The 26453-nt window shown below is 42.6% G+C and overlaps 1 protein-coding gene across 1 annotated transcript; it reads right to left on the bottom strand.

The window, feature by feature from the left end:
- Positions 1-22: 22 nt before the first annotated feature.
- sgpl1 (sphingosine-1-phosphate lyase 1) lies at positions 23-15489 on the bottom strand. The gene is made up of 14 exons (XM_049009056.1): positions 15246-15489; positions 11126-11291; positions 10664-10731; positions 10123-10270; positions 9652-9731; positions 9328-9456; positions 8946-9034; positions 8404-8512; positions 5737-5835; positions 5505-5651; positions 3597-3835; positions 3315-3461; positions 3028-3148; positions 23-2570 (listed from the first exon to the last, which is right to left on the bottom strand). Exons 1-14 carry the CDS (start codon positions 15255-15257, stop codon positions 2427-2429), a joined length of 1698 nt encoding a protein of 565 aa, XP_048865013.1. The 5' UTR covers positions 15258-15489; the 3' UTR covers positions 23-2426.
- Between the last annotated feature and the right edge of the window lie 10964 nt (positions 15490-26453).

Raw genomic sequence — 26453 nt, 5'->3', positions numbered from 1 at the left:
AGCCACACTGACTTGAAGAACATGCTTGTAATTACATCTTTATTCTTCCCCATCAGGTACAATTCGTACAAAACTTGCTAGTTTATGTTAGCCACGCCTATTTACAGGACCTGGCCATTCAGGATTTGCTGCCAGACTCCCTGAGGCAAAACTATCTTGTTTGTCAAATGATTAAACACTGAAGGCATATGGGTGAATGCTACTTGGTCACTAAGAGACCACAGGAAGTACCTGATGTTAAATGTGTGGAGGTGATTGGAGAGCCTCTGCGTCAGTCACTCTGAGATCACAACGCCATTAGATGGGCTTGCCACCATCAGAGGAATTTCAAATTGAGTTTCAAGTTAAAATTCAGCTAAAGCTGTTTCAGGATTTTGAAAACATTTCTACTTCCATATGATTTCATCAAATATGTTTTAACCGTTAAAAATTTTAAATCAGCAAAAAGTGGCATTATTGCATCCATTTCCTGGTCCCCTAATTTCAGTAACAATTTAGAAAACATTAGTCAAAGAAAAACAATTCTTGCCAACCGCCATATTGTCATACATTTTCAAAACAAAAAGTACATATTGAAATAGTAGACGTTACGTGTTATTCATCCTTGACACATAGTGGTTACACACAGGTTTCACATTCAGGAATTACAGAGTTGCACAAAAAAAAAAACACATCACAAGCAATAATGCGGTGGGAGTGGGGGGTGCTATTTACCGCTATATGACCCAGAATTAACACAGTATAGAGAATTACCTAGCAATTTATATAATCCAGACCTAGTAAGAATTTCCACCTAAAATTTTAAAAAGACAATGACATCCAACCTGTTGTCATCTTAGTATACATCAGCCAATCAGAAGCCAGAGAAAATCTACTATGAGTCACTCTGTAGAACATTGACAGATTTAACAACACTGTGGTGTGTACTCAGAGGTTGACAGAAATGCACTGCATTTCTGCCCAAACAGACATCGCTTGTCATGTGCCTAATTACAGATGGACAAGCTTTCAACAGTTTGCCATGTTGTTACTGCATTTACATGCGGGGAAGCAAGTTTTCTCTTTAACAATGAAAGAAATTTATGTAGTTATAGTTTTGGAAATCCAAGTTTGATTAGCTTGTGAAATTCATTCTTATATGATGTATTTTAATATTAAGTACACTGCTACTAATGAAGTGATCAGTTAAAGGCCCTTAAAGGCTCTGCCCGTCGTTCAGGTTTCAGGCTCATTAAAGTCCTTCTGCTTCACCCCCCATACATCCCCCGACTACAAATGCCTCTCCTAAGACAAAGGGACTGTTTTCCTAGTAGTGACTCTCCTCTTCATTCCTGAGTACTGATCAACCCTAAAGCCATTTCGAAAGGCACTTCTGCAAAGACAGGACTCCAAAATGCAACATTTTAAAATCAAATTCAACACTTGTGTACCCTGACATTTAAAATGATGTACGCCTTAAAAAATGACCAGTTTCACCATCTGCTTCAAGATTCTTTTTCTGCTGAGCTCCTCAATCCTTGCATTTGTGGACGTTATTCTGCTCCAGTAAACAATTGTAAATATTTTAAATTAATATCAATATATTACATTCAATTGGAATTGAAACTAGAAAGTAATTCATCCATTCATCTCTCAGAAAACTGGATCATTAAAGTACAAAAAAAAAAAAATAATACCTCTCATCCTCCTAAATCTTAAAAAAAACAATATTGACTTTGCTTCATAATAGCACATTTCATGGGCAATTTAGGAAATGATTTTAGAAAACACAGTTCTTAGAACAAGCGTGTGGCATGACGTCATGCTGTATATTTAAGGCGCTGATCAGTTTCTGCAGTGAACATGCCTACAGACCCTTGGCTTGCTTAGCTTAGCAGTCTCACATCTCATGAAATTTCTGAGGCCTAAAACTAGAAGAAAACTAGCAGAGCGTTGAATAAGGCATTCAGTACAGTGATATTATCAATCTATAAACAGGCAGAAATGTCCAGAGCCCTTATTTCTTGTTGTGAGCTCAGAGGTTGGGAACCCAAGACACAGATCGCTGACCCTGTTCAGGTTGCACACTCCTGATTATGTTACAGGCAAATAACTACAGAACCGGGATTTAAATAATATTGTCTGTTTAGTCTGTTTTACATGAAAATGTAAAGATCAGTGTGGACGATAGTCTGGCCATCCCCCCCATCCCAAGTTAAAAGCCATAGTAAAGCAGGCCAAACCCCCCCCCCCTTATTGCTGGATGGGAGGGCAGCCAAAAGAGAAGCCTCACAGCTCTCCTCTTCAAGGCAGGCAGGTGTCTGAGACACAGTACTGGAGTTTGTGCTTCCACACATTACAGGACAAGGTGAATCTAAGGTAGCATAAGGCATCGATCGGATGAGGATTTGGGAGCGAGACGTTGGCTTGGTGCCACACAGAACTGCTCACTGGGCCTTGGAGATGCCATTCGAATGTCTCTGCTCCGATGAATGGACATTTGTTCTGTACAGACAGTCGAGGAAGCCGCGGGAGACCTCAGTTACCATTGTCCGGTCAGGTATGGACTGGGCCATGCCATAGATGGCACCCTGGAAAAAACACCGGGAGGTTAATCATCCCATGCACTGTTCCCACGACAACATTGCCACACATTGGTTATTTAACCCATTTTTACAGATATCATGACGACCTTTGATTCAAGTGCAAAGGAGCAGCAAATGAGGCTTCAGCTCAGATCACTTGTACATATGTATGAACATTGCCCTGCAGGGTAGGGATTGGCTAGACCTCCAGCACCTGCTACTGTACCAGGGTCACAATGATGGGATGGGAACTTCCTACATTGAGATCAGCCCGACTATCCGGAACATGAGTATGTGCCATATGTCACAGTACCATCTCAATGGTGACATTTAGGACCTTCCAAGACATTTATCTACAAGTTTTATTCTGTTTTTATCAGATTAAATGAATGCAACACCCCCATACCCCCACTCCCACCTCAACCCCCCCCACAGCTTCCCCTGAGTCCTCCCCTTTGCTCACCATGCCTGTGGTCTTTTCCTTGGGGTTCTTCATGATGATTGCTACTTGTTCTTTGACATCCCTGACAAACTGTGTGGCCACCCCTGGTTTAGTGTGCAGTAATGTCACACAGATGTGGATACTGTAGACAAACGTGTGACATGGACAGAACTTCAGTGAATTAGTAAATGGTTTAACTGGTTCAGCCTATATCGAATACTGATTATTTCACCATTAACTCAATAACTAATTAACGCATTTATACCCAAGCTGAGTTAAAGTATGGCAAAAAAAGTCCTGGATATTACCTGGATGGAAACTGCAGGGTGTTAAGGTTCCACCCTTTGGAGGTGAGAGCATTGGACAACCGAAATATGTCAAAGACCTTTGAACCAAGAGCCACGACAGACACCTCCGGCTTCCCAAAGACAAATACACCATCCACTTTCCGGATCCTACGGAAGATTATAAAACAGAGTGGAAGATGGGCCGCACTGTCCCTCCACACACACTGGGGTAAGAGTTAATGATAGGGTACATGGATTTTAGCCTTCCCTGGATAAGTCCATTCACCCCTACAGGACACTTACTCGGCCTCAATGAAGCGAGCTACTTCAATGACCTTCCTGGTGGCTTCCACATATCCGTCCTCTCCCATATGCATCATAGTGGCCCAACAGGCAGCAATAATGCCTCCCGGACGAGAGCCGGCCACTGAAGGTGAAGCATAAATGCCCCCCTGCCAGTCGGGGGCCACAAAGTATTGGAAATGACGGTACTTCTGCTCCCTGTAGAGGATGACAGATGAGCCTTTGGGGGCATAGCCATACTGAAAGGGAAGCAGAGAGAGTGGTCCATTAGCCACTGACAAAGCAGTCACATTAATACATGTATGAATACACCAATACACCATATTTGCTCATTTGCTCATACACCAATGAGCAAAAATATTAGGCACCTTCACATCACAGAAACATTTTCCTGGAACCAGAAACTGTTGTTGTGTTCACACCTCAGGAACTCAGCCCAATTGCAGTTACTTGGAGGCAGTTCTCGAACCCTTTTTTAGTAACTACTCTAGTCTAGGCACCTTTTGTTCAAATACAAACTACTGGGAAGGCACTTAGTGACAGCTTGATAGCGGCGGTGCTTGGTCAACCAGTTAACTTGGAAGTTACACAGAAGTGTGAGGAAAAGAGATATTAATGGAGCAAAAATTGAGCAGAGGGAATTATTTTTGTACTTGAGTTACGCTTAATTTTTATTTTTTGTTTTACATTGTTTAGTTGCATCTCCATATTTGTGCATCAGAACATTCCATCAAAAACTAATCCTAATACTTTTGTCTACTGTCCCCTGTGCCATGAAACTTGCCAGTGATTATTAGCGGAATATGTTACCGTCTTATTCTGTGAAACAGAGAGATTGTTTTATTATAAAATCTGGTCAGCAAATCAAAGATGTTGTGAGTCATATGAAGAAAATATAAGTACATGTCTGTCCCCCGTTTTGGGGTGGCAGTGTGGTGTCGATTTATGCTTGAAGTTTAACCTACGATCCTTTCGAGTCTCCCATGCATATTTAGCGTAAAGGTCTCAGTTTTTTTGTGCAGTGTGACAGTGACACATGAAAGTGGAGAATCAGGAGCATCAAAAGTCCCCAGTCAAGACGGCCCAGGGACGTGCAAACATGGATCAGGTTCGGGAACTTCACTGCGATAGCACCCATTATTGACCACCCTCATGTGAAGCAAATAATGTTGACCATCTGTTATGGTACGTGTCAAGGTCTAAAGACCAGTCAGAATGCCGCGTCTGTTCATCAAAAGCACCTACAATTGCCGTGACAGCACTGGAACTGGACCTTGTTGTAATAAAAGAAAGTCCCCTGATCCAATGAATCCCCTTAAAACATCACGTGAATGTCAAGCATGTGTGGGATGCATTGAACCAGCAAGTCAGATCCATGGCTATGTAACGCCACATGCAGCAGAATTTCATACACAATATAGCTATGAATTACCCCTGTGACCATCATTAAAATTATCTGTAATTTGTGCCAGTTAGTTTGTACAGCACAGGATAGCCTCCATTCACGTCCTGCATTGACAATTATTGGGCACCCGGCACCCTGTGGGCATATCAATGTTTTTTTTCTTCCCTGGACCACTCTCAGTTGCTACTTACCACAGATGACCATGAGCACCACACAAACCTTGCCATTTCAAAGATGCTGTGACAAGGTCATCTGGCCATAATGATATGGCCCTTGTGTCATTTGGGTCTTTATCCCTACCCATTTCCCCTGCATTCAACATGTTGACTATGAGTACCAAATATGTGTATATTACTGTGTAATATATGCCAGACTTTATCACGTGACATTTTTACAAGATAGTCACGTTATTCATGTTATGTGGGGGTGGTCATAATATTTTGGCTCATCGGGCTATAGGTTTACTATATTATTATATGAAGGATGGCACCATTCAGTTTCACCTTGTGTGTGTCTGCTGAGATGCTTGTGACCCCTTTGACCCGGAAGTCAAAGGGAGCCAGAGGGAATTTCGCCTTGTCCATGAAGGTGATGAGGAAACCGCCCAGGCATGCGTCCACATGAAACGGTACATGGTACCTCAACGCCAGCTGGAACAGAAGTATTGTCTTTAATGAAGAATCCCAATATGGGTCCATGAGAAGCACCCACAAGGTGTGACCCAGCCACCCTTACCTGCGCCACCTCTTCCACAGGGTCCATAATTCCATGAGGAAATTGAGGAGCTGAACATACCAGCATGGCTGTGTTCCTGGAGATGAATCTTCTCATAACCTGTTCAGCAATGAAATCAACCTGAACTACCACATCATCCTATAGGCAGCATCTGGTGGGGGGGGGTCCACCACAACTCTGCAGGACTGAGGAGATGAAGCCAAGTGCACCGGGGCTCCCTGAACATCCCCTGAAGTCCAAGTCATTAGCTGATCAGCTACAGGGACAGTAAAATGAGGCCCATTCATGCATAAGACATTAAATGACAAGGACTGTGCATGGGCATTGTCTCCAAACCAGAAAAACCATCCAAGCAGGAATGACGGCCGTGTGAAAATCCGTCCCACCAAGTATAACCAACCCATGGCCTTCTGTTATATCACCTAGCAACGCTTTGTATAGATAGATGTATAGATAGAGAGACAGAGACAGACAGACAGAGACAGACACGGACCACCGCCTTCCACGATTGGCATCCCTTGTAAAGATGTATTTGTAAAAAAAAAGGGTTAAAAAAGTTCACCTTCTGGTGAAGTATCTTCATGTCATACTGAGAATATGAGAGAAAACTAAATGAGGAAAGTCCAACCTTTCACTGAAATAAATTCAAAGAAAAACATACCTATCAAGAAATAATTATATTTATAATATTTAATATTATTGGCACCCCTGGAAATTATAATATAACTGAAGCATGTTTGTCATGTACTTTGTACATTTTTGAGTTGAATGGAGTGAATCTGAACCTTCAAGCTGTAATCCATGAGTTCCGGATTAAATGGGGTACAAACATGAGGTGAAAAAGGGGCCAAATTCCCATCCTTCGACATACAAAAACTAAATGAGGGAGAAGTCATGTTGGGCATTTAAAAAAATAAAAACAGTACATTTCTACTGTTGGGACAATAATAAAAAAGTGCACATCAGATGGAACTGCTACAAACCTGACTGGACGAGGACCCAAGTTTATTTAGCCCCCACATACACTGAAGAGGATCAAAGTAAAAAGTTACATTTCCAAAACCACCATCTTCATGCTAACAGATTTGGAAGGTATGCCTGAAAAAAAGCCTTTTCTGTCAATTAAACACAACCATAAGCACCTGGACTTTGTGAACTAATACTATAACTTTGCCTCGAAGTCTTCTATGGTCTGATGAAACAAAAAAAACTGAGCTTTTAGGCGATAAAAATTCAAGGTCAGTTTCGTGTAAGAACAACAGTGGATATAATGAAAAGAACTTTATTCCGACTGCAAAATATTTCTTCCTCCAAAAGGTCCTGGAAACCTTATTAAGGTACATGGAATTATGGACTCCATGAATTACCAGGGCATTTTAAATAAAAATGTGGCTGCCTCTGCTAGGAAACTAAAACCAGGCCATCATCGGATCTTCCAGCAGGACAGTTATCCTAAGTACATGTCCAAATCAACACAAAAAGTTAGCTGACCGCAGAATCAAGCTTCTGCCATGGCCATCTCAGTCACCTGACCTGAACCCCACTGAAAACCTGTGGGCTGAGCTGAAGAGCAAAGTGCACCAGAGATGGCCGAGGACCCTGGAGATATTTTGTAAAGAGGGATGGTCTCAGATGCCATGCTTGGTATTTTTCGACCCTAGATAATGTTACAGGACTCAGTGCTGTTATAGTGGCAAAGGAAGGTTGTACAAAGTTTTCAATGCTGGGGTGCCAACACACATTTGTTGGTGAGGAAAATAAATATTTCTTGATGACAAATTTTTTTCTTCTTTGATGAAATTTATTTCAATGAAAAGGTTGGATTTTTCAAATTTTTACTTATATTAATATTTTATATAAATTTTTAATATACTCTGATTAAAAAGTGTTCCTTAATTTTTTTTGAGCAGTGTATATTTTTAAATTTGCATTTCGAAATCCTGATTTTATCCTGGTTCTGCTGGCAGAAGACTACATGACAGGTTGCTTCCAGGCTCAAAATTTCTAAGAGAGAAGTACACAAGAACAAGGTGAAACAGAAGATACTGGGAATAACCAAAAACCAACCAGGTAGAGGGAGGAAGTGACTTTCTAATGGCAGATTTGCCCGTCGACTTATTTGACAGTTTCTAATAAATTGGAGGATGACATCAAGTGAACTTCAAAAGGAATGGGAAACATTAAGGTGCAGGTGTAAGGTGCACTACTAGGACAGTTTGTATCAGGCTCCTAGAAGCAGGACTGAAGTCCCACATAGCAAGGAAGAAGCCCTTTATTAATGAGAAACAGTCAAGAAGCAGACTGTAGTTCGTAAAACAAAAATGTTATTCAAAGATACAAACCCATAGGTTAAGAAATGAGTGAAAGGAAATCTGTGTTGTGGTCTCAATTCTTTCCAGAGCCATATACTGAACCCACGATACAGACCGAATCATGGGCAAACAGTATCATTACACCCATAGGATCACAGTCTTTTATGGTTGTGTGTAAAAATCATTGTAAAGCCATTTGTTTTAGATTCACACTCAAAGCAGGTACCACTGCACTTTCTTGGTGCAGAGGAGAGTCCCAGAGTAGAAGGGCCTAAACTATGACCTCAGGTTTTTGTGTGGATGCAGACGTGTCCTCCGAAAAGAAAGGTGGAGCTCTAAACACAGAGAATCTCACCTTCACATTCACCGTCATGGTCTTCGGGTCCAGCGGCACGTGGATGAGCTTCATCCCGAAGTAATGAGCCGCTTTGTCAAAGGCAGCGTGGACACTCAAAGGGGCGACACTGGGGTGCAGGATAGCCAGATCAAGCCACACGGATTCACTCCTCATTCCCTACTTTACATCTTCAGCTGCTCATCCTTTGCTCCTTGTGACAGACGTACTGGGACACAAACTCATACCCCTATAACCCCACATCATGACTACAGTGCTTTGTCACACTTTTATTACAAACACAACCAACTAAATGAGTTAATTAGCTAATCAGTGAGTCCTCTATCAGGACTGGCTTTGAAAGCTGTTTCCTGAGCCAGTATGTTTGGCCCTTTCCATCTTTCATCCAGTCTGTGAAACAGCCAGTCTTCTGGAGAGACACACACCTACATTTCTTCAGTTCATATAGTACGCAGCCAGTTTAACTGTATTCCAGCACAATATGACTTTTCCTCCTGATCACTCAAGCAGGAATGTTGTGAACAGCACAAGGTGGAACTTACATCTCAGGGTGTTTAATCCCTCGCTCGTACGCCATGTCTCTGTAGGCTTTGCAGGCCATGAGGATACTTTCAGTTCCTCCTGAAGTCACCTGATGAATAAGAGAAACACAGCACACATTCAGAGCAAGAATAGAGGAACACTCCACACCAAGTCCCCAGCCAGCTCAGAGCTTGATGGAGTTCTGCATGTGTATGGCAAGATAAAGGATCCTGACCTCAATCAAGCTCCTCGACACTATGCAGCCATTGTAACAGTCTGGAGAAATTAAATGTTTTCCAGTTTCAAATGGACACATTCCACAAGGCAGTCTGCCGATATCTGTCACTGTGGAACCTCATGTCCCCATATGCAAATAAATCACAGATGAAACAAGGTACTGACTGTGCCGCAGGATTCAGGGCCACCGTGGAAGAGAGTACAGGCCATTCTGACTACCTCAGCCTCCATCTTCCGTACCCCAGGGAAGATTTCTGGGTGAAGGGGGTTACTCCATGCAAAATCACCATATACCTGCAACAAAGCTTCACTGAGACTTATTCTAAAAGAAAAAAAAACTTTTCTCCCTTTTAAAAATTCACAAATCACACAACTGATATCTGACACTGAGGAACTACAGCTTGTGTTTAAATTCAGAGGAGATGCTAGACAGCCAGGTCAGTTTTGATTCTGTCTGATTACTTTTCATCCAGGGTGGGGCAAGCATACCTTCACCAGGAGCTCTGTGAGTTTCTCATCTCCACTGTACACTGTGCCTGAAACCATGCCCTTCTGCCATTGAACCTCACCTGGAAAAAAAAAACATTTGGTCTCCAGGTAGTATCAAGGGAAAATATTTTAATCATCTGCCTGCTATGTGATTCATTTATGAGTAGATATTGCATCAGTGTCATCCAGCTAGCGGAGACTTGTCTGGATCAAAGCTCTTCAAGAACAAGCTACATGCATCAGCAGCAGGTAATAGACCAAAGGCTGAAGTTTGAATGACAGTACAGCTGCAGCAGTGACCTTATCCACATGGGTATCAACACTTTGCCTCTGGGTTTAAACTAAATCACAGGATCCTGTTTCATCAGAGAATGCCTCCTCATGAATGTGGTTAATAATTTAGTCCTATAGTCCCATTGAGTCATTTAAAAATCCCTGATGAGGACCAAGAGCATAAATGTCCTCACTCACTCAGCAAGTCGTACTCCTTGATCTTCTCCAAGACATCTCCCTGAGACAGGCCGTGCTTCGGCAAAGCCTGCATGTAGCTCATGCCATTCTTCAGTGAGCAAATGCTGACAGACATGTCATCCAAAGCCTTATTCAGCTGAGCCTGGATCTGTCAATGTACAGAGCTACTGAACAGGATGCCACAGGAACAGGAAAGGAACATCTCAACAAGAATGTCACTGAAGGGCATAACATCAACTTATGTTACAACTGTTAGTCACAGACAGCTGGAGCCCCAGGGCTGGTCTACAATTACACTGAAAACCTGTTCTACACCCATTCCTGAGAGGTGTATGTAAATATTTTCTACAACAAGAAATTTCAGAGCAGTGGGGTGGGGGTGGGGGGGGACCTCGGTTTAAAGATGCAGGGTAACCCTGGGTCTGTGCCTCTCAGATCTGGTCTCCATAACCATTAAAAACCCTTGTGATTCATGCTTCTCACATGACTTACAAAAGCAACATGACTCATAACACCAGAATAAAAAACAGCCCAAACTTACCGATGCTCCTATAAATGGGATCTTCCTTATAATTTTAAAGAACTGTTTCTGTATTCTTGAGACCAGACCTGCCAGAGGAGGAAAAGGGAAAGGTATGGTGTATAAATATCACTAGCAAATACAGGCCAGGCCAGTTTGGGATAATATTAAGCTACATGTGGATTGTGCGCAGGGAAAACACCAACGAGATGCAGTGAGCTGTTCAGAAGCAGCTTCTGGCCTAAGATTAATCAGGGTTCATTCCAAACATTAATGCATATTATTAATTAGATTACATATCATTGTTATTATCTTACTCAGTCCCAAATTGCTGACAGTAATCTTTTTCATACATTTCACAAACTATATACAACACTCAAACTTTTCAACTAAGCTGAAGGTCTATTTCTATGGTTAAAAAATCATCCAAGGCCTGGCCTGCACACAGTGCAGGGCTAGTGACGGAGCCCACAGGATTCTTACTCTCTCTCTGGAAAAGAATCCCCGAGATCCAGACGGCGAAAAGGGTGGACAGCACTGTCACAACAATTATCTGCCAGGGTTCCAAAATCTGACACCTCGAGTTCACGAACTGCCGGCCCTCATCCACATAGAGCAGCAGCATCTCCTTGTAGATGATCAGAGCATTCTGTGGGAGACAAACATAGCAGGTGACCAACTAAATAGTGACAAAGCTCAAGAATCCTAACTTGAACCCAAAACCTTCCTCATGACCTGCGCCTGTCAGTGCCTCATTTTCAAAACATGTCAGATGTCTCAGCATCAGCTACAGATAAAAACCCAATGGTTGACATTTGAATGACAGTACAGATGCAGCAGTAATCTTATCCAAACAGGTATCAAAACTAAACCTCAGTGTATTAAATAAATCACAGGATCCTGTAGACACTTTCCGCATAAGTAAAGCAGAGGCCGGAGCAGGTCCTCACCAGGCCAAAATGAAATACATGAACAGAAACTGGAGACAGTGCCCAACAGGTCAAAGCCAAATACAAGGACAGAGGCTGAAGTCAGTGTTCTCCAGGCCAAAGCCAAACACTGTGCTGTCAGCTATACAATTATTAATGACTTACGCCAGATATTCAGTCAAACTCTGGCTAAAATTCTGCTATATATCAGTGAGTTACAGATATATGTCCATGTGGGTTGGGCAATGTTGACTTCCTTGGCATTTGACGATGTACACAGTGAAACATTGTGATGGGGGGGTTGCAGTGAGTTTCAAATTATGTACTTCAGTATGCACTTATGCCAAGTACTGAAGCACACAATTTGAGACGCACGGCTATGCGTACTAGTCATATAATAGCCATAATATTTGTTTGGCTTGCTGTTAAGTCTAATGTTATTTAATATAATTGCATGGGTCATTTTGCATTTCTTTTGCACAGTAAAATCTAGTCATTACAGTATTAATAATTCATGATACTGACTCAAAATCATGATGTCTGGGGCATGCATACATAGAATGTTTTGTGTGCTTTTCACCAAGCACTTGCACAAGACCATTGCATCACCACACATGTCGACACTCAGAAAGATAAAAAAAATTATAAAGTTATAATAGTATAAAAATTATAGTGACAGCCATCGCAAGCCATGGGCCAGACCAGTATATCCCGAAATGAAAATATCAGTTCTGCAAAAGAAATTCACCACATAGGGAAGCGAATGAACAACTCGTGACCAAGTCACAATGTGATAGGTAGCTGACAAGGCCTTTGTCAGTCAGTCAGTCAGTCAGACAGTCAGACTCTCTTATTCCAATCTCCAAGGCAGAAATGAAACCAAAACAACTTTCCAAGTTAAATAAAGATAAGGACTGGAATGAGGACCTACAGAGCCACATGCTGTACCTCACCTTCTGTGCTCACGTTGCCCAAACCCACCCCAGCAACCCATATGTAACTTTCCATGTGCCTGTGATTTGGTGTCTTGTGTGGCCTGACATGATTAGAGCTGCCAAAACATCAAATAAATAGTTTTAAAATAATCTGTTCAGTTTGCTGAGAAGAGAAGATATGGAAAACAAGGATGCAGGTACTGGCTAGCTGCCCTTTTAGTCAAGGATAGCATTACAGGACAGAGGTGTGATGTTGCTCCTGACACCTCTAACAGCATGACAGCATGGCTAAGTCGGAGCCTCAAACTGAGATGCAGAAGCCAAATAGCGGCCTGTGTCATGGACACAGTTCATGTCTACTCAAGCAATCACTTATCACCTTCATTGCAGCTGTAAATCCACATGCAAACTGATAACACTACAATTGTTACACATGTATTTGATCAAAGGACAGAGTTTATGGAGAGGAAGTGCAACGTCATTGTAGTTGACTGTGGACCAGTGCAGAGCGGCTGAACAATAGCCCTACCATCTCCTTAATAAAGTCTATTTTGGTCAGTTCTAAATGCGGCGGTCAGCTGACAACTCTATCCGGAAAAGCGAGGGCTGGCCTAGCCCAGGTCCCTGGCACACCAATCCATGTTCCTACATCAGGGCGCATTCACAAACCATAATCTGAACATAGGTGAAGCTCAACTGCAGTTAAGGTGGACATGTTGTAACAGAGACACAACCTCCACCCTGCACTTCAACTGCTGGCAGGGAGATCATTGCTAAATACATGTGCGGTTTCAGCTAAGGTTCCCCTCAGCTCTGCAGTGGGTGTGTGAGGTCACTTTCGCCTGCTGTAAGCTAAGATCATAAAAAGCACACTTTCTTCTCACAATTGTTGTCAGGAGGCCTTTTCTCTGTGCAGGGAGACTCACTGTCCCTTAAAGGAGGGTATTTCTCATGGAAATTCAGGGAGGGAGGACCAGCTGACAGCCACAAACAATGGCTTGGAAAACCTGCTGAGGTCAGATACCGTTTATGTATTTTTAAAAAAAACACCAGCAAATCACATCACCAGCTCATTGTTGTACCAGGACTCCACCAATATCATTTGCCAACTTAGCTTATGGCAAAATATAGCAAGCTAAGCATGTTGATGCAGTAACCTCATAACAGCCTAAGAGCAGAAAGGTTCAACTTCCTACATTCAACAAATAGACAGCCAGAAAGCAACACCACCTACGCTAAACCAATTAGCGACTCACCATGTAAAGGCTCACTAAAACAATGCCGCAATTAAGAGTGTGAATGTTTTTAATGTAACCCTAAGTCATCCACTTTTTATATCTGTGCCACACAGCATGGAAATCTGGCTGCAAGCAGTGAAGAACAACTGATCTATTTAGCATACTGTAACAGCATAACAAACAAAAACAACCGTTCATCCATCCAATTTCCAAAACTGCTTGTCTATTCTGAGTCACAGGGGTCTGGAGCCAATGGTTGCAAGGTAGAGAATAACCCAGAATGGGGCACTAAACCATATACAACTACAGACAATTTGGCAACTCCAGTTAATCTTCGCAGGTTTTTGGACTGTAGAGAGAAACTGGAGCACCTGGAGGAAACCCCATGACTACCTGGGGAAAACATGCAGACTCCACACGGAAACCTGGTGGCGACTTGAGCCCAGGTCCTAGAGGCGTGAGGAGCCAATGCTAACTACTGCACCACCATGCCAAAATAACAAAAACATTTTAAAGAATAATAATTCCGGGAAATTACACTAGAGAACATGAAAAAGCCTACTTCTTGTCATATAAATTCGTCCTTTATTAAAATATTCGCATGTCTTGTAATGACCTGATTTTGGTTGACTTGTCACCTGATATGACTCGTACATAATAATCCTTTGAACACTATGAAGCAAAAACCAAGACAGTTTAGTCTTTAACGATCTATCCATAAGAGTTATTTTAACATGGAGTTTTATTTTTACTAGGCTGATATTATTAGGCGGTTCCGGTTGATATTCCCCATACAACGGAATTTCCTTATACTATTATTTTTTCCGCAACTCCGCAACCAGAGACATCTAAGAAAACGCGTGACTTCACGTCTTCGCCTGCAAAAGCGTGTCTATTTCACGGTCTTTAATGTAAAGGCAGATCCATGTGATTTTTTCTGTTGGAGGGCATGGTAAGGTTTAATGTGAACGTTTTAAATCACGATTTACAACGTGACTAACGGTTCGCAAGCAGGCCATCAATTTCCATTTATGAAATGAGAAACTTTAATAAATCATGACATGTTACAGACACAGACATTACTGAATGAGAGTAATGATAGTAAGTTATTCAGAACTATGATACAGTCTGCAAATGCGTCCCAGTGATTTAATCGTACAGCTTTCAAGTGTACGATTATTAATGGTTGGCAGCTCCGGACCGGAACCCTCAACGCCGTCGTTTACTGGGCAGCCCCTTTACCGGAGACGTGCCCGGATGGTTTACACTTTTGCATGATGACAGTGTGGAGACGGCGGCAGGAAGGTCCCCTACAGAGACCCGGAGCAACTCGAGTCGGTGACACACTGGCGGCGAACAGCTCTTGCAACATTATGAGGCACCACTTACGCCTTTGTCCAGCAAGTTTGTTTCTTTGTCCTCACAGCTAACGTTGCTAACAGTTCAGCCCAATCCACCGGGTTTCGCAGCACACAAATGAGGTTACATGCAGTAAACTTACCCAGTAGTCCATTTTCACCCTTAAGCAGCCGATCCCACCGTCACGTCTGACCACAGCTGTCGTAATAAATACGAGTAGCGAAGATTATCGCAGAGCCGCTGTGTGACTATGGACCTTCACCCAGCTTGATCATCAGGAAGTGAGAGCTAGAACACCAGATCTGCCTTTTCTCCTACCCCTCTGAAGGCCTGGAGCTTCACCACGTGATGAGATCGACCGTCACAATGTATGAGTGGCCATGTTGAGTGAGGGCATCTCACACCCCATGACTACAGTAACTTTAACACGTGATGTGATCAACTGTCACTCCCTATTGGCGGCCATATTGAGAAGGGCAACTCACGCTTCGTGTTGACACTGATTGGATACAATGTTTATATGAGCAACTCCTTCCTGAAAAATGAAAGATGCGTAATATATGTGGTAGCGCATGATTTAAAAATAATATATAATTGTTTCGAGCAGCACTGCTGCATCACAGCAAGAGCGTCCTGGGTTCGGCCCCGGTCCTTTTTGTGTGAAGGTCGACCGCTCTCCATGTTCGCGTGAGTTTTCGCCGGGGGCTCCTCCCACAGTCCAAAAGCGCGCAGGGTAGGGTGATTGGTGTGTCTAAATTGGCCCTGTAGTTGTGTGCGTGTGAGTGTGTGTGCCCTGCGGTGTGTTGGCGTCTGCCCAAGGTTAGTTCCTCCCTGTGACCCCAGTGGGGATTAAGCAGTTACGATGATGGATGGCTGGATATAATTAATTCAGATTTTTTATTTTCAAAACCATTCATTTGCCTATCAAATTAGCCAGTGAAGATGCCATCCATAAAAGATGACTTAAATCCTTGGTCAATTGACATAAAGTTTGCTGTGAGTGCATATAATCAACCCCTTGACAAAATGACATGCATTTTTTTCCATGGCAGCTATGCCTTGTTATTCTGCTTGGTCCAATTATTGCTGCGTGCACTCCATGCAGCTATATAATTATTATTAGGGGCCAAGCACCATAGGTGCATAGGTATCTACTGTAATAGTTAGTTTTTTAGGGGCCAAGCACCATAGGCGCCTATTGTTTTTCTTAGTATTTTTCACTAATATTAGGGACAAGCACTATAGTTGCATAGGCACCTATTCTTTTTGTTAGTATTTTTCACTAAAATTAGGGGCCAAGCACTGTAGGTGCTATTGGAATTGTTTGTATTTTTCACTATTATTAGTGTAGCGCCTGCAGGGGTCAACATATCCCAGCATGCTAACGGTAAATATCCCCTGTCTGTAATTGTTATTTACCCTTGTTATACTGTTGTTGTTAATGGTTGCATTTCCCTATCGTTGCGCATGTGTTTGCCCGTGTCGTGTGTACCCTGTCCGGTCCTTGCAAGTTCTTAGCTTATATCAATCTCCCACCATGTGTGCACCGTACAGTTCAGCATCTGACCACCTTGTGTTTCTGCTGTGTGTATTTGGGTTTGGTGCTCATTGGATGCCTGTTACAGTCCTGTTCTGGTATATAATAAAGAGTGTGTTCTGTCCTGGCAAGCAAGTCTCATTGTCTTTCACTGCTCTCGTGACGCCTTGGTCTGACCTGCGGCACACTGGTGTAAGAAGTTAGCCGGCGATCAGGCAGGGGCTGCCAAGGAGGCGGGCATAGGTGAGCAGGTGGACAAGCAGGCAGAGACTGACGATGCAACATTTTACATTTTAAGTTAAACCCCACATAGAGGATTTTATTCAGGAAGGCAGTCCAAGTATCAATGACCAGATTAATGCACACGAGACTAAGGAGCACTTATATACATGGGGAACATTGAACCTAACACACAACAGCTGGGAGTAATTAACTAGGGGCAGGGACATGTGATGAGGCTAATACACTCCAGGTGTGACTCGTTCAGGCTATGTCCAGGAAGAGACCAGAGGGGTAGGGCGTGGCAGCTAGGACCAAAATTTGTTCAAATCATTATGCTAACCGAAATTTTATTGCTGCTATACTCCAATGAATTGGATGACAAAGCCAGCAAACAGTATGTGAGGCCATATCTCAGCAAAATTTTGATTTGACAAAACCAAATTTGGCAAGTACACTTGGAACACAATTTATAGGAAGGTCACCAAAAATGGTGTCATTCCATCACTATGGGTTACTGCAAAAAGCAAAAATGTCCTTTGGCTGTTGAACGGTTTGACAAAAATCACTATAGAAGAGGCAGAGTCTGATATATTGGGATTTTCATGTCCTCTAAATTTCTGCAGCTGCCATATTGGATTTAATTGAAAACATTTGGAATTTTCTAAAGTTGACAAATTTTGATAATCTTAGTACCAAGCCACATAAGACCTACGTGAGGGATTTTTGATTTTCGAAGCCCTTTGTACCATCATGGCCAAATCAATTCAATTCAGTTCAGTTTTATTTATATACTGCTTTTAACAACAGTCATTGTCACAAAGCACTTTACATTTAACTGGCCAGAACCCCACCAAGCAAGCCTGAGGCGACAGTGGCAAGGAAAAACTCCCTCTAGCAGGAAGAAACCTTGAGAGAAACCTAGACTCGGAAGGGGACCCCATCCTCCTCTGGGGGATCGGGCAGCATGAAACTGCATTTATACTGAGATTCATTAGAGTTCATATAGTTATAAAGTCCCAGTTGGTGTCATGTAATTATCTCCAGGAGTCCAGGTGCGGGTTCACACGGTGTAGAGTCGGCTCGGGATCAGCTCGGAACAGAGAAGATGGAGAAGAGTTATTGCCCTACACCTAACCTAATCTCCGGCGGTACTAAAGTAAATATGACAGCCTGGCTAAAAGAGAGACCTGGAAGGAAGCACAGTCATGAGGGTTTCCAGGGGTTTTGGTGTGAAGCCAACCTACCGTCCACAGCTCAATTGATCGGGGAGAGTGGCAGGACGACAGCACCAATCCCCCCTTTCACCTTTAATCTCAAATGACTATGAACCTCTAGATTTCCCATTCACCTTAGAAAAGGGGATTTAACCATCCAAAAGACTGGCTAAAGAGGTACGTCTTAAGTCTTGACTTAAAAGCAGAGATTGTGTCTGAGTTCCGAACACTACAAGGAAGTTTATTCCATAGCTGTGGTGCTTTAAGAGCAAATGCTCTTCCCCCAAAAGTAACGTTCTTTATTCCTGGTATGGATAGAAGACCTGCATCTTGTGATCTAAGTGTACGATTCGGAATGTGGCTGCACATGTGGTCACACATACTGCGGTGCAAGACCATTTACAGCTTTATAGGTTAAGAGCAGTGTTTTGTAGTCAACATGAAATCTAACTGGCAGCCAGTGCAGTGAAGATGAAATAGGGGTAATATGGTCATATTTTTTAGTTTTGGTGAGGACTCCGGCTGCTGCATTCTGGACTAGCTGGAGTTTATTTAATGACCTATTTGGACAGCTGGAGAACATTTTGAGTGATACCCATAGAGTGTAGTATATTAGTAAAGATTATTGTCAGGGGATCATGTTCGTTGTCTACATGAATATTAAAATCCCCCCACAATTATTGCTCTCTCAGTTGAAGTAACTAGGTCTGAAAGGAATTCTGCAAATTCAGCTAAGAATTGTGAATAAGGAACTGGTGGACGATAAATTATAATGAGGGGGAGAGACAGAGTTTTAGATTTTGAACAGGTGATTGAGATTTTGAGGAACAAGAATTCTAATTATTAAAATTTAAATCCTGACTTCTGCATTATTGGTAGTGTTTTTTCATAAATTGCTGCAACGCCTTCCCCTTTACCTTTGAGTCTGAGTCTGTGCTCATACAGTAACTATATCCCGGAGGTGTCGCCTCATTTAAGACCAAGTACTCATTAGGTTTTACCCATGTGTCTCTTAGACAGAGCATGTTTAGGACGTGGTCAGAAATTTAGAATAAGTGCCTTAGTCGTTAGTGATCTAGTATTTAGTAATCCTATTTTTAGCTTAGTGGTGCAGGTGGTCTGTATCAGCTGCTCTAACTTAATACAAATTAAATTTGAAAGGGATGCTTTTTGCGGTCTACGTGTACTATTTTTGGTTCGGGGCACAGATACAATGTCAGTATGCTGGTACCTAGGTGACAACTCAAGCCGGTTAGGTTTTCTGCCTGCGGCCTGGCCTTAGCTCCGGTTTGTCAAAGGCCACCTAAACCTGTTCCTGCATAAAGGCTAGCTGCTAAGTTCATTGAAATACGGTCAGCATCCTCCCACGAGGGGTGGATCCCGTCCCAGCTCAGAAGACCAGGCTTCTCCTCGAAAGTGAACCAGTTATCTACAAAACCTATGCTACTTTCAGAGCACCACCTTGACAGCCAGCAGCTCAGCAACCAAAGCCTGCTGTAGGTCTCAGCGCCATGTCTAGCTGGGAGGGGGCCAGAGATGATTACTGCCTGGGACATTGTCTTGGCTCGCTCACATACCTCTTTAAAATGACCTTTCGTAACCTCAGACTGTCTGAGCCTGACATTATTGGCACCGACGTGGACAACCATCTTGGAATATCTACATCTATTTCTGGTCAGCACCTTAAGATTGGCCCTAATGTCCGGCGCTCTGGCTCCCGGTAACCCATTTACCTTAGACTACTGGTGCCGCTAACGGTCTAGCTATTTTCACGTGTCGTAGGATAGAATCACCAGAGCACTTTCAACAGGCATCTCAGTGGGTGTTTCACTGAGCGGGGAAAACCTGTTTGACACCCTGGAGATGGAAGGTGGTGCTCGGGGGTAGCCTTCGCCGAACCTCGTGCTCTCCGACTATGTCGCCGAGTCGTCACCCACCCGCCCTGCTGCATGGGCTCTAATGCCGGAGTGTGGGCCATGCTATCTAACTCTAATCCTGAAGCCCCCAGACTCCCTGACTGCGAACCTGCAGCTAGCTGGCTACCTGGTAACTGTGCTAATGTCTGGAGGCGCGACTCTAGCTCTATAACTCTCTCTGTCAGAGCTTCTACTGCCTTGCACTTCCTACAGATAAAGTTATCACTGTTTAAGCTATCATTGCTGACAGATGAACTATGGCTAAACATTCTACACTCGATACAAAACACAACATCACCACTAGCCATCTTAGAATAAAATCTCACTTACGCTATTTCTTGTTGTGCAGTTGGTTCTTGTGGTTTTGGGGGAATGCTTTGGTCTTTTGAGACCAAACTTGGGATTTGGAGTTACGGTCAGGCTATTGGGTTGTGCACCAAATTTCCTCTCATTTGACCACTGGGGGGCATCAATGAGCAAAAACATGTTTTTATATATTTTGATGCATTAGCCTTACAAAAGTGGTTATGACTTGGGATTGTCAGGATTTGTCCCTGCCAGTCCCATCTTGTCCCAGTTTTCCCAGTAATTGTTGCTGTCTTTCCTGTATGCACCTAATGGTTCCAAAACTTTGGAACACACCCCCACAAAGACTTTGGTACTTAACCTCCATATCCCTTTTAGGCAAATCTTAAAAATGTCTCATTACTCAGTTTGTCACTTCCCATACCTGGGGCCTGTACTATGAAGGGGGTTTAACCAAAGCAGATTAAACTCAGAGTAAAATTGCGAACGCGGGGTTGACAAAACCAGGTTCTCTCAAAGAGAAAGCGTGGTGTGATTCACGCAGCGATAACGTGACTACTGACTACTGACTACCACCACATGTAGAGGGTTTTCCATCCCTCAATGACTGGGCCGAATCTAAATCCTAACCTGTTAGATGTGTTAATCAAATTCAGACTGCACCAAATAGCTTTCACAGCAGACATAACTAAGGCCTTTCTTCAGATATCTTTAGCAAATAAGGACAGGGATGCTGTTAGATTCCTGTGGGTACAGAGACATCCAGTCAAGGCTGATCAAGAGCAGCTATGTTTTATGGGGATGAGTAGAGTGGTGTTTGGGGTTTCCTCGAGTCCGTTTCTATTAGCTGCAACGATACAAAATCACATTCGACAGTACAAAGCAGAGCAACCAAAGACTGTGGAGGTACTGAGAGAAGCTCTCTATGTCGATGACCTTATAGGAAGCTCATATCAGGTAAACAAGGCTCAATTCATCACTACAATTGCCAGAGAAATTCTTTCTCATGCCGACATGAACCTTTGAAAATGGATAATAAATTCACCTTTGTTGAAGGCCCAGTGTTTAGAAAGCAAAATGGAATGCGCATCAGAGGTGGACATGTGCACAGGTGTACTTGAAGTGCTAGGATTGGTTTGGAAAGCAGAAAGAGATGAATTGGCATTTGACGTAAGGGCTGTGTTGGCCACCTTGAGAGACAAGGAAAACACTAAGAGAAGTGTACTGAAGACACCAGCTCGCATCTTTGATCCCATTGGATTTCTTACTCCATACATCATGAGAGTGAAGTGTTTCTTCCAGGAGCTGTGGACGAGAGGAATCAGTTGGAATGAGCAATTGCTTCCAGACTTGACCAAAATATGGGACCAATGGTCCACAGAACTGCCAAGACTCCATCTGCTGGCCATCCCAAGGTGGTACCAAATTGAGATACAGCAAAACTGGCAGGTAAACAAATGACATATATTTTGTGATGCTAGCGAAAGGGCGTATAGTGCAGTTGCTTACCTGCAAGAAAAGAATAAAGTTGGGGAGATCGTGATAAGTTTTGTTGCATCAAAATCAAGGGTAGCGCCATTAAAAAGAATGACTTTGCCACATTTGAAGTTGATGGGGGCGTTACTTGGAGCAAGACTAGGGAATAATCTTCTCAAGCCATTGAACCATGGAATGAAATCATCTTAGACTTTGGGCAGATTCCACGATTGTCCTTCATTGGATACATAGCGTCGCACAAAAGCGGAAAGCCTTTGTGGAAAACCGGGTGACGGAAATCCAAAATTTGACAAATCCAGACTCATGGTCACACTGCCGGGGCAATGTAAATCCTGCTAATCTACTCACCAGAGGGCTGAGTGTTGAGAACCTTGTGCAGAATCACCTATGGTGGGATGGTTTGGAGATGGAGGTACAGTCAAAGACTTTTAAACCAGGTCAGCTCATAAGTGCAAAACTCCAGCACCCACTGCACGGTAGATGTTGTGTTGATTGGAGAGACAAATCTGCCCAGGCAAATCAGACGCCTTGGTGCCTGATATTGTTAATGTCTTTGCATTTGTGTCCTTGTTAATGGTTACCCTGCCCCTGCCTTGTTTGTGTTCTGTTTTACTTGTGTTCCTTGATCTCTCCTAGTATTAATAGCCCTCATTCTTTATTACTGTTTCCTAGTCTCTAGTACCCATTAATTGTAATTCACCCACTCTGTTCCTTGTTGCCTGGAGCCTGTAGCATGAGTAGATGCCTAAACATTCATAATGTATGTTCTCCTGATTGGCTGTGACCTGCGTAACGTGTGTGGAATGTAACGCGGGGTAGAGGACTTTGTTTTTCAGGAGAGTAAAAAATGTGTTTCGCTGGTCCTCGTGCCTTACCCATCTGTGGTCCTTTCCTCCACTCACACAACATTACATGGTGTCAGAAGTGGACATCTTCGTTGCAGTGAACGAGGATGAGAGACTAAAACACCATGAGCATAGAAAATATGCAGCTGCCGCCATTGTCCTTCACCACCAATTTGGCAGAAAACTGGAGAAAGTGGGAACAAAGACTTAAAATTTATCTTGAAGTGTCAGGGCTCAACGATAAATCAGAGGCAAGTACAATAGCTGTTTTTTGCATTGTGTCGGAGAAGATGGATTAGAAGTGCATAACATGCTCAAAATTAACCATGCTAATGCAGACAACTTTCAAACATACTGTGAGCCATGGAAAAACACTGTTTATGAACGGCATCAGTTCTGGGCGCAAACATACAATGTACAAGCAGGAATTGACCAGTTTGTGACTGAAAAGCGAGAACAAACAATTGTGAGTTTGGGGACTCTAAGGATCTCATGCTAAGAGATAAAATAGTGTTTAGTGAGAATGACACTTCCTAAAAACTTCCATTGTCCATTCCCAATTTGACTTTGACCAAAGCGATAGATTTATGTCATGCACATGACCCCTATCAGTATTACAGAGCAGGTTGATGCAGTGAGAAGCAGAGAACTGGACTAGACTCTAGTCCCCGTTTTCCACAGTCAAATGGCATGGCGGAACACACGATACGCACTGTGAAGTCCATGCTGAAGTCTGCTACGAAATCAGGTTTTGATCCCCACCTGGCCCTTCTCCACCTACGAAACACACCTCTAACAGGTCTACAGTAGTCTCCGGCTCAGCTTCTCATGGGTCGTGTTCTGCGATTCACCTTGCCAGTTACCAACGCTGCACTGATACCATTCACACCTGTGGGTGTGCGTGCAGTCCTCCACCGACGACAGCAGAAGGTTCTGTATGATAAATCGGCGGCACCACTATCCCACTTCAGGTGGGGGAGAGAGTATACATGAAGATAAATGACAAATGGATCCCAGCGACGGTTGTGAGGGTCAGAGGGGAACCGCGGACTTATGATGTCATCACATTCTTGGGTGCTCGCTATCGCAGGAACATGAGACACCTTCACCACAATAGAACTCCCACCCCTGATCACCATCGGAATGATTATAGCCTTCATGGCGGCGAAGGGGGTGAGACTACAAAGAGGTGCGCGGAGCCTCATCCAGTGGTGGGCCTGGACAGACATCTGAAAGGGCACAACAGGCCTCCCACACATACACTGAAAAAAAGAACTTTGTGGTGTAGTAAAATTTATTACATTAACTGTTTAATTTCTACATTGTAAAATTAAGATTCAGTGAGAACTAGAATTTCTGAAGTAAAATTTTCAATATTTACACATTTTATTCACTTAATAAGTGAACTGTATGCAAATAATAAGCTTTACTATATATTTTTCATACTGCTTAATTATTTTATTGTCACTGTAAATAAACACAGAAATACTAAGTAAATTGTAATCTTAAAAATTAAAATTTGAATCAGCATATGCGCACTTTTGACGTCCAAATACGCATGTGTGGATTCATACAGATACCCGCGTTTTCATCACAAATCTGAAGTTTGGCAGTCGAATCTGTTGGAAGAAGCAGCGCGCCTGGACTATCCCCTACTTAAGTTATTACCTTTTATTTTAGAATCATAATTGTGCCCGTGTGCATTTTAATGGTTTGAATATAGTAATAGTTACCGAAAAGAGATTACATCGTCAAAAGCAGTGGGGTGGAAAAGTGGTGAACGTTTAGCCACTTTTTTTGCGAAAAGTCGTCTGGTAATTGAGCTCGTGATGATTTTAATATGTCCTGTTAAACCTACTGTAATTGCTAGGTTGATGTATGCCGAGTATTAAACACGGTGCGGCCGTTCCTTTTTTTGTTAAAACCAGTCGGTGCAGCGAGTAGGTCTAACTGTTGGACATAACCTGTACATAAAGTCAACGTTATAAAACCACGTCGTACCAGAGAACAGTGCAATCCACCCTGTCGTTATGAATGGTGTCATGGAAATAATTTTCATTACTTAAATATCCAGTGTGCGGGATTTAAGGGGATTTATCAGAAAACAAATCTAAATTTCATAATTAGAATATACTGTACTGTACAATAACCTGGAATTAAGAATTGTGTCTTTTTTAAGCTTGGAATGAGCCTTTCATATACTCATAACGAGCGGGTTCTGTTACACAAAGTCCACCATGTTCCTACAACAGTATAGAACAACTATTGATGGGTTTAAATGAAATGTTTAAGTAAAATTCATTTTGCTAACCTAATATGCTACCTAAAGCACAACTATTTACAGCATGCATTTTTCTACTCAGTATTTTCTTTATTTTGCTGCTTTTGATATTATATTTAACTTAATTTACAGTTTTTTGAGTCCTGGCTACCAAAGTTTCTTAATATGGAGACCAAGGGAGGTCACTCTTTAGCATCCAATCCCAGCTCTGAGCAACTACTGCGCCCAGTCATCATCCGATTTCACACATTTCTTTATAAACAGTAGGTGATGTAAGACGTAAAGCAGTGAAAGGCGACATCACCTTTGAGGGAAGAAAAACTTCCTTTTATCACGACCTGTCTGCTGCTGTGCTTCGAAAGCAGAAAGAGTTTAATGAAGTCAAACAGCGTCTCAGGGAAGCTGGGGCGGAATACCCCATGCCTTTCCCTGCAAAGCTGCAGGTGTCTTTTAACAACACAAGGAAAATCTTCCTCTCCCCAACTGAAGTGATGTCTTTTGCAATCAGCGTTACGAGCAAAGATGGATAAACGCACGGACAGCATTAGAGCTAAGTCTGAACAATGAATCACTCACATTGAAGCCTGATATCTGTTATAATTTGGTCTAAATGATTACACCGATCATTGGTGGTTGTTCATTATCATATATACTGCTTAAAGGTTAAATGTCATACTGTTACTGACACTTAGTTTGCATTGTCCTAATAATCCACTTAATTTACGGATGTCTCTCAATGTTAAGCCTTGTCAACTGGGTTATGTCACTTATTTTGGATGTGTGTGCTAAAAGCGCAAGCCTCCTTACATGTACATCACAAAATAACAATCCCTTAGATCTGGGGAAGGATCCCTTACACATTTCTGTTTTGCATTGAGGTTCTTAACGGTTTTTGTTTGTGTTCTTATGCTTAGTACTGGCCTGTCACATGACACATATCATTACGTTAATACAATTAAATGGGCAAGAATAAGAATAAGGTGCTGTATTAAGATGAACTCACAGGTGGCCACGTCGTCCCAGTAGCATAGAATTAACGAAATATGTTGAATGTCCCCCTGTCACTGTGATGATTTGGGAGGTAGTAATTATCCAGCTTCACAACTCACGATTTGGTGGAGCACCTCCAACTCCACCTAGCAGATATACATATGAGGTGATTGAGGTCGGATCGATTCTGACCGTGTGTAGACTAAACATCCTGAAATTCAGATATCGTCTGATAGCGCCCGTATCATCTTTGATTCACTCATAATATTGTTATGTCAAGGTTGAATTGTATAACTTGTTTTTCATGAGAAGAATCAGCTTATCTTGTCCCAAGAACTCTTGTTCTGGGATACTTATTCTGTTCAAGGATATTTGTCCAATTACTTTTGATTTTTCCTCTCTTTCTGAGCACTTATATAACCTAAAGTTAAGGAAGTTAGTTTGCAGACAACACAACGGTTGTGGGTCTCATCAGTAACGACGATGACTCAGAGAAGAGGTGAATCAACTCGCTGTCTGGTGTGACATTAATAACCTGTACC

This window comes from Brienomyrus brachyistius, chromosome 3 (genome assembly GCF_023856365.1).
Source record: "Brienomyrus brachyistius isolate T26 chromosome 3, BBRACH_0.4, whole genome shotgun sequence".
NCBI classification, from domain to species: Eukaryota; Metazoa; Chordata; class Actinopteri; order Osteoglossiformes; family Mormyridae; genus Brienomyrus; species Brienomyrus brachyistius.
This window is presented reverse-complemented; position numbering and strand designations above follow the sequence as displayed.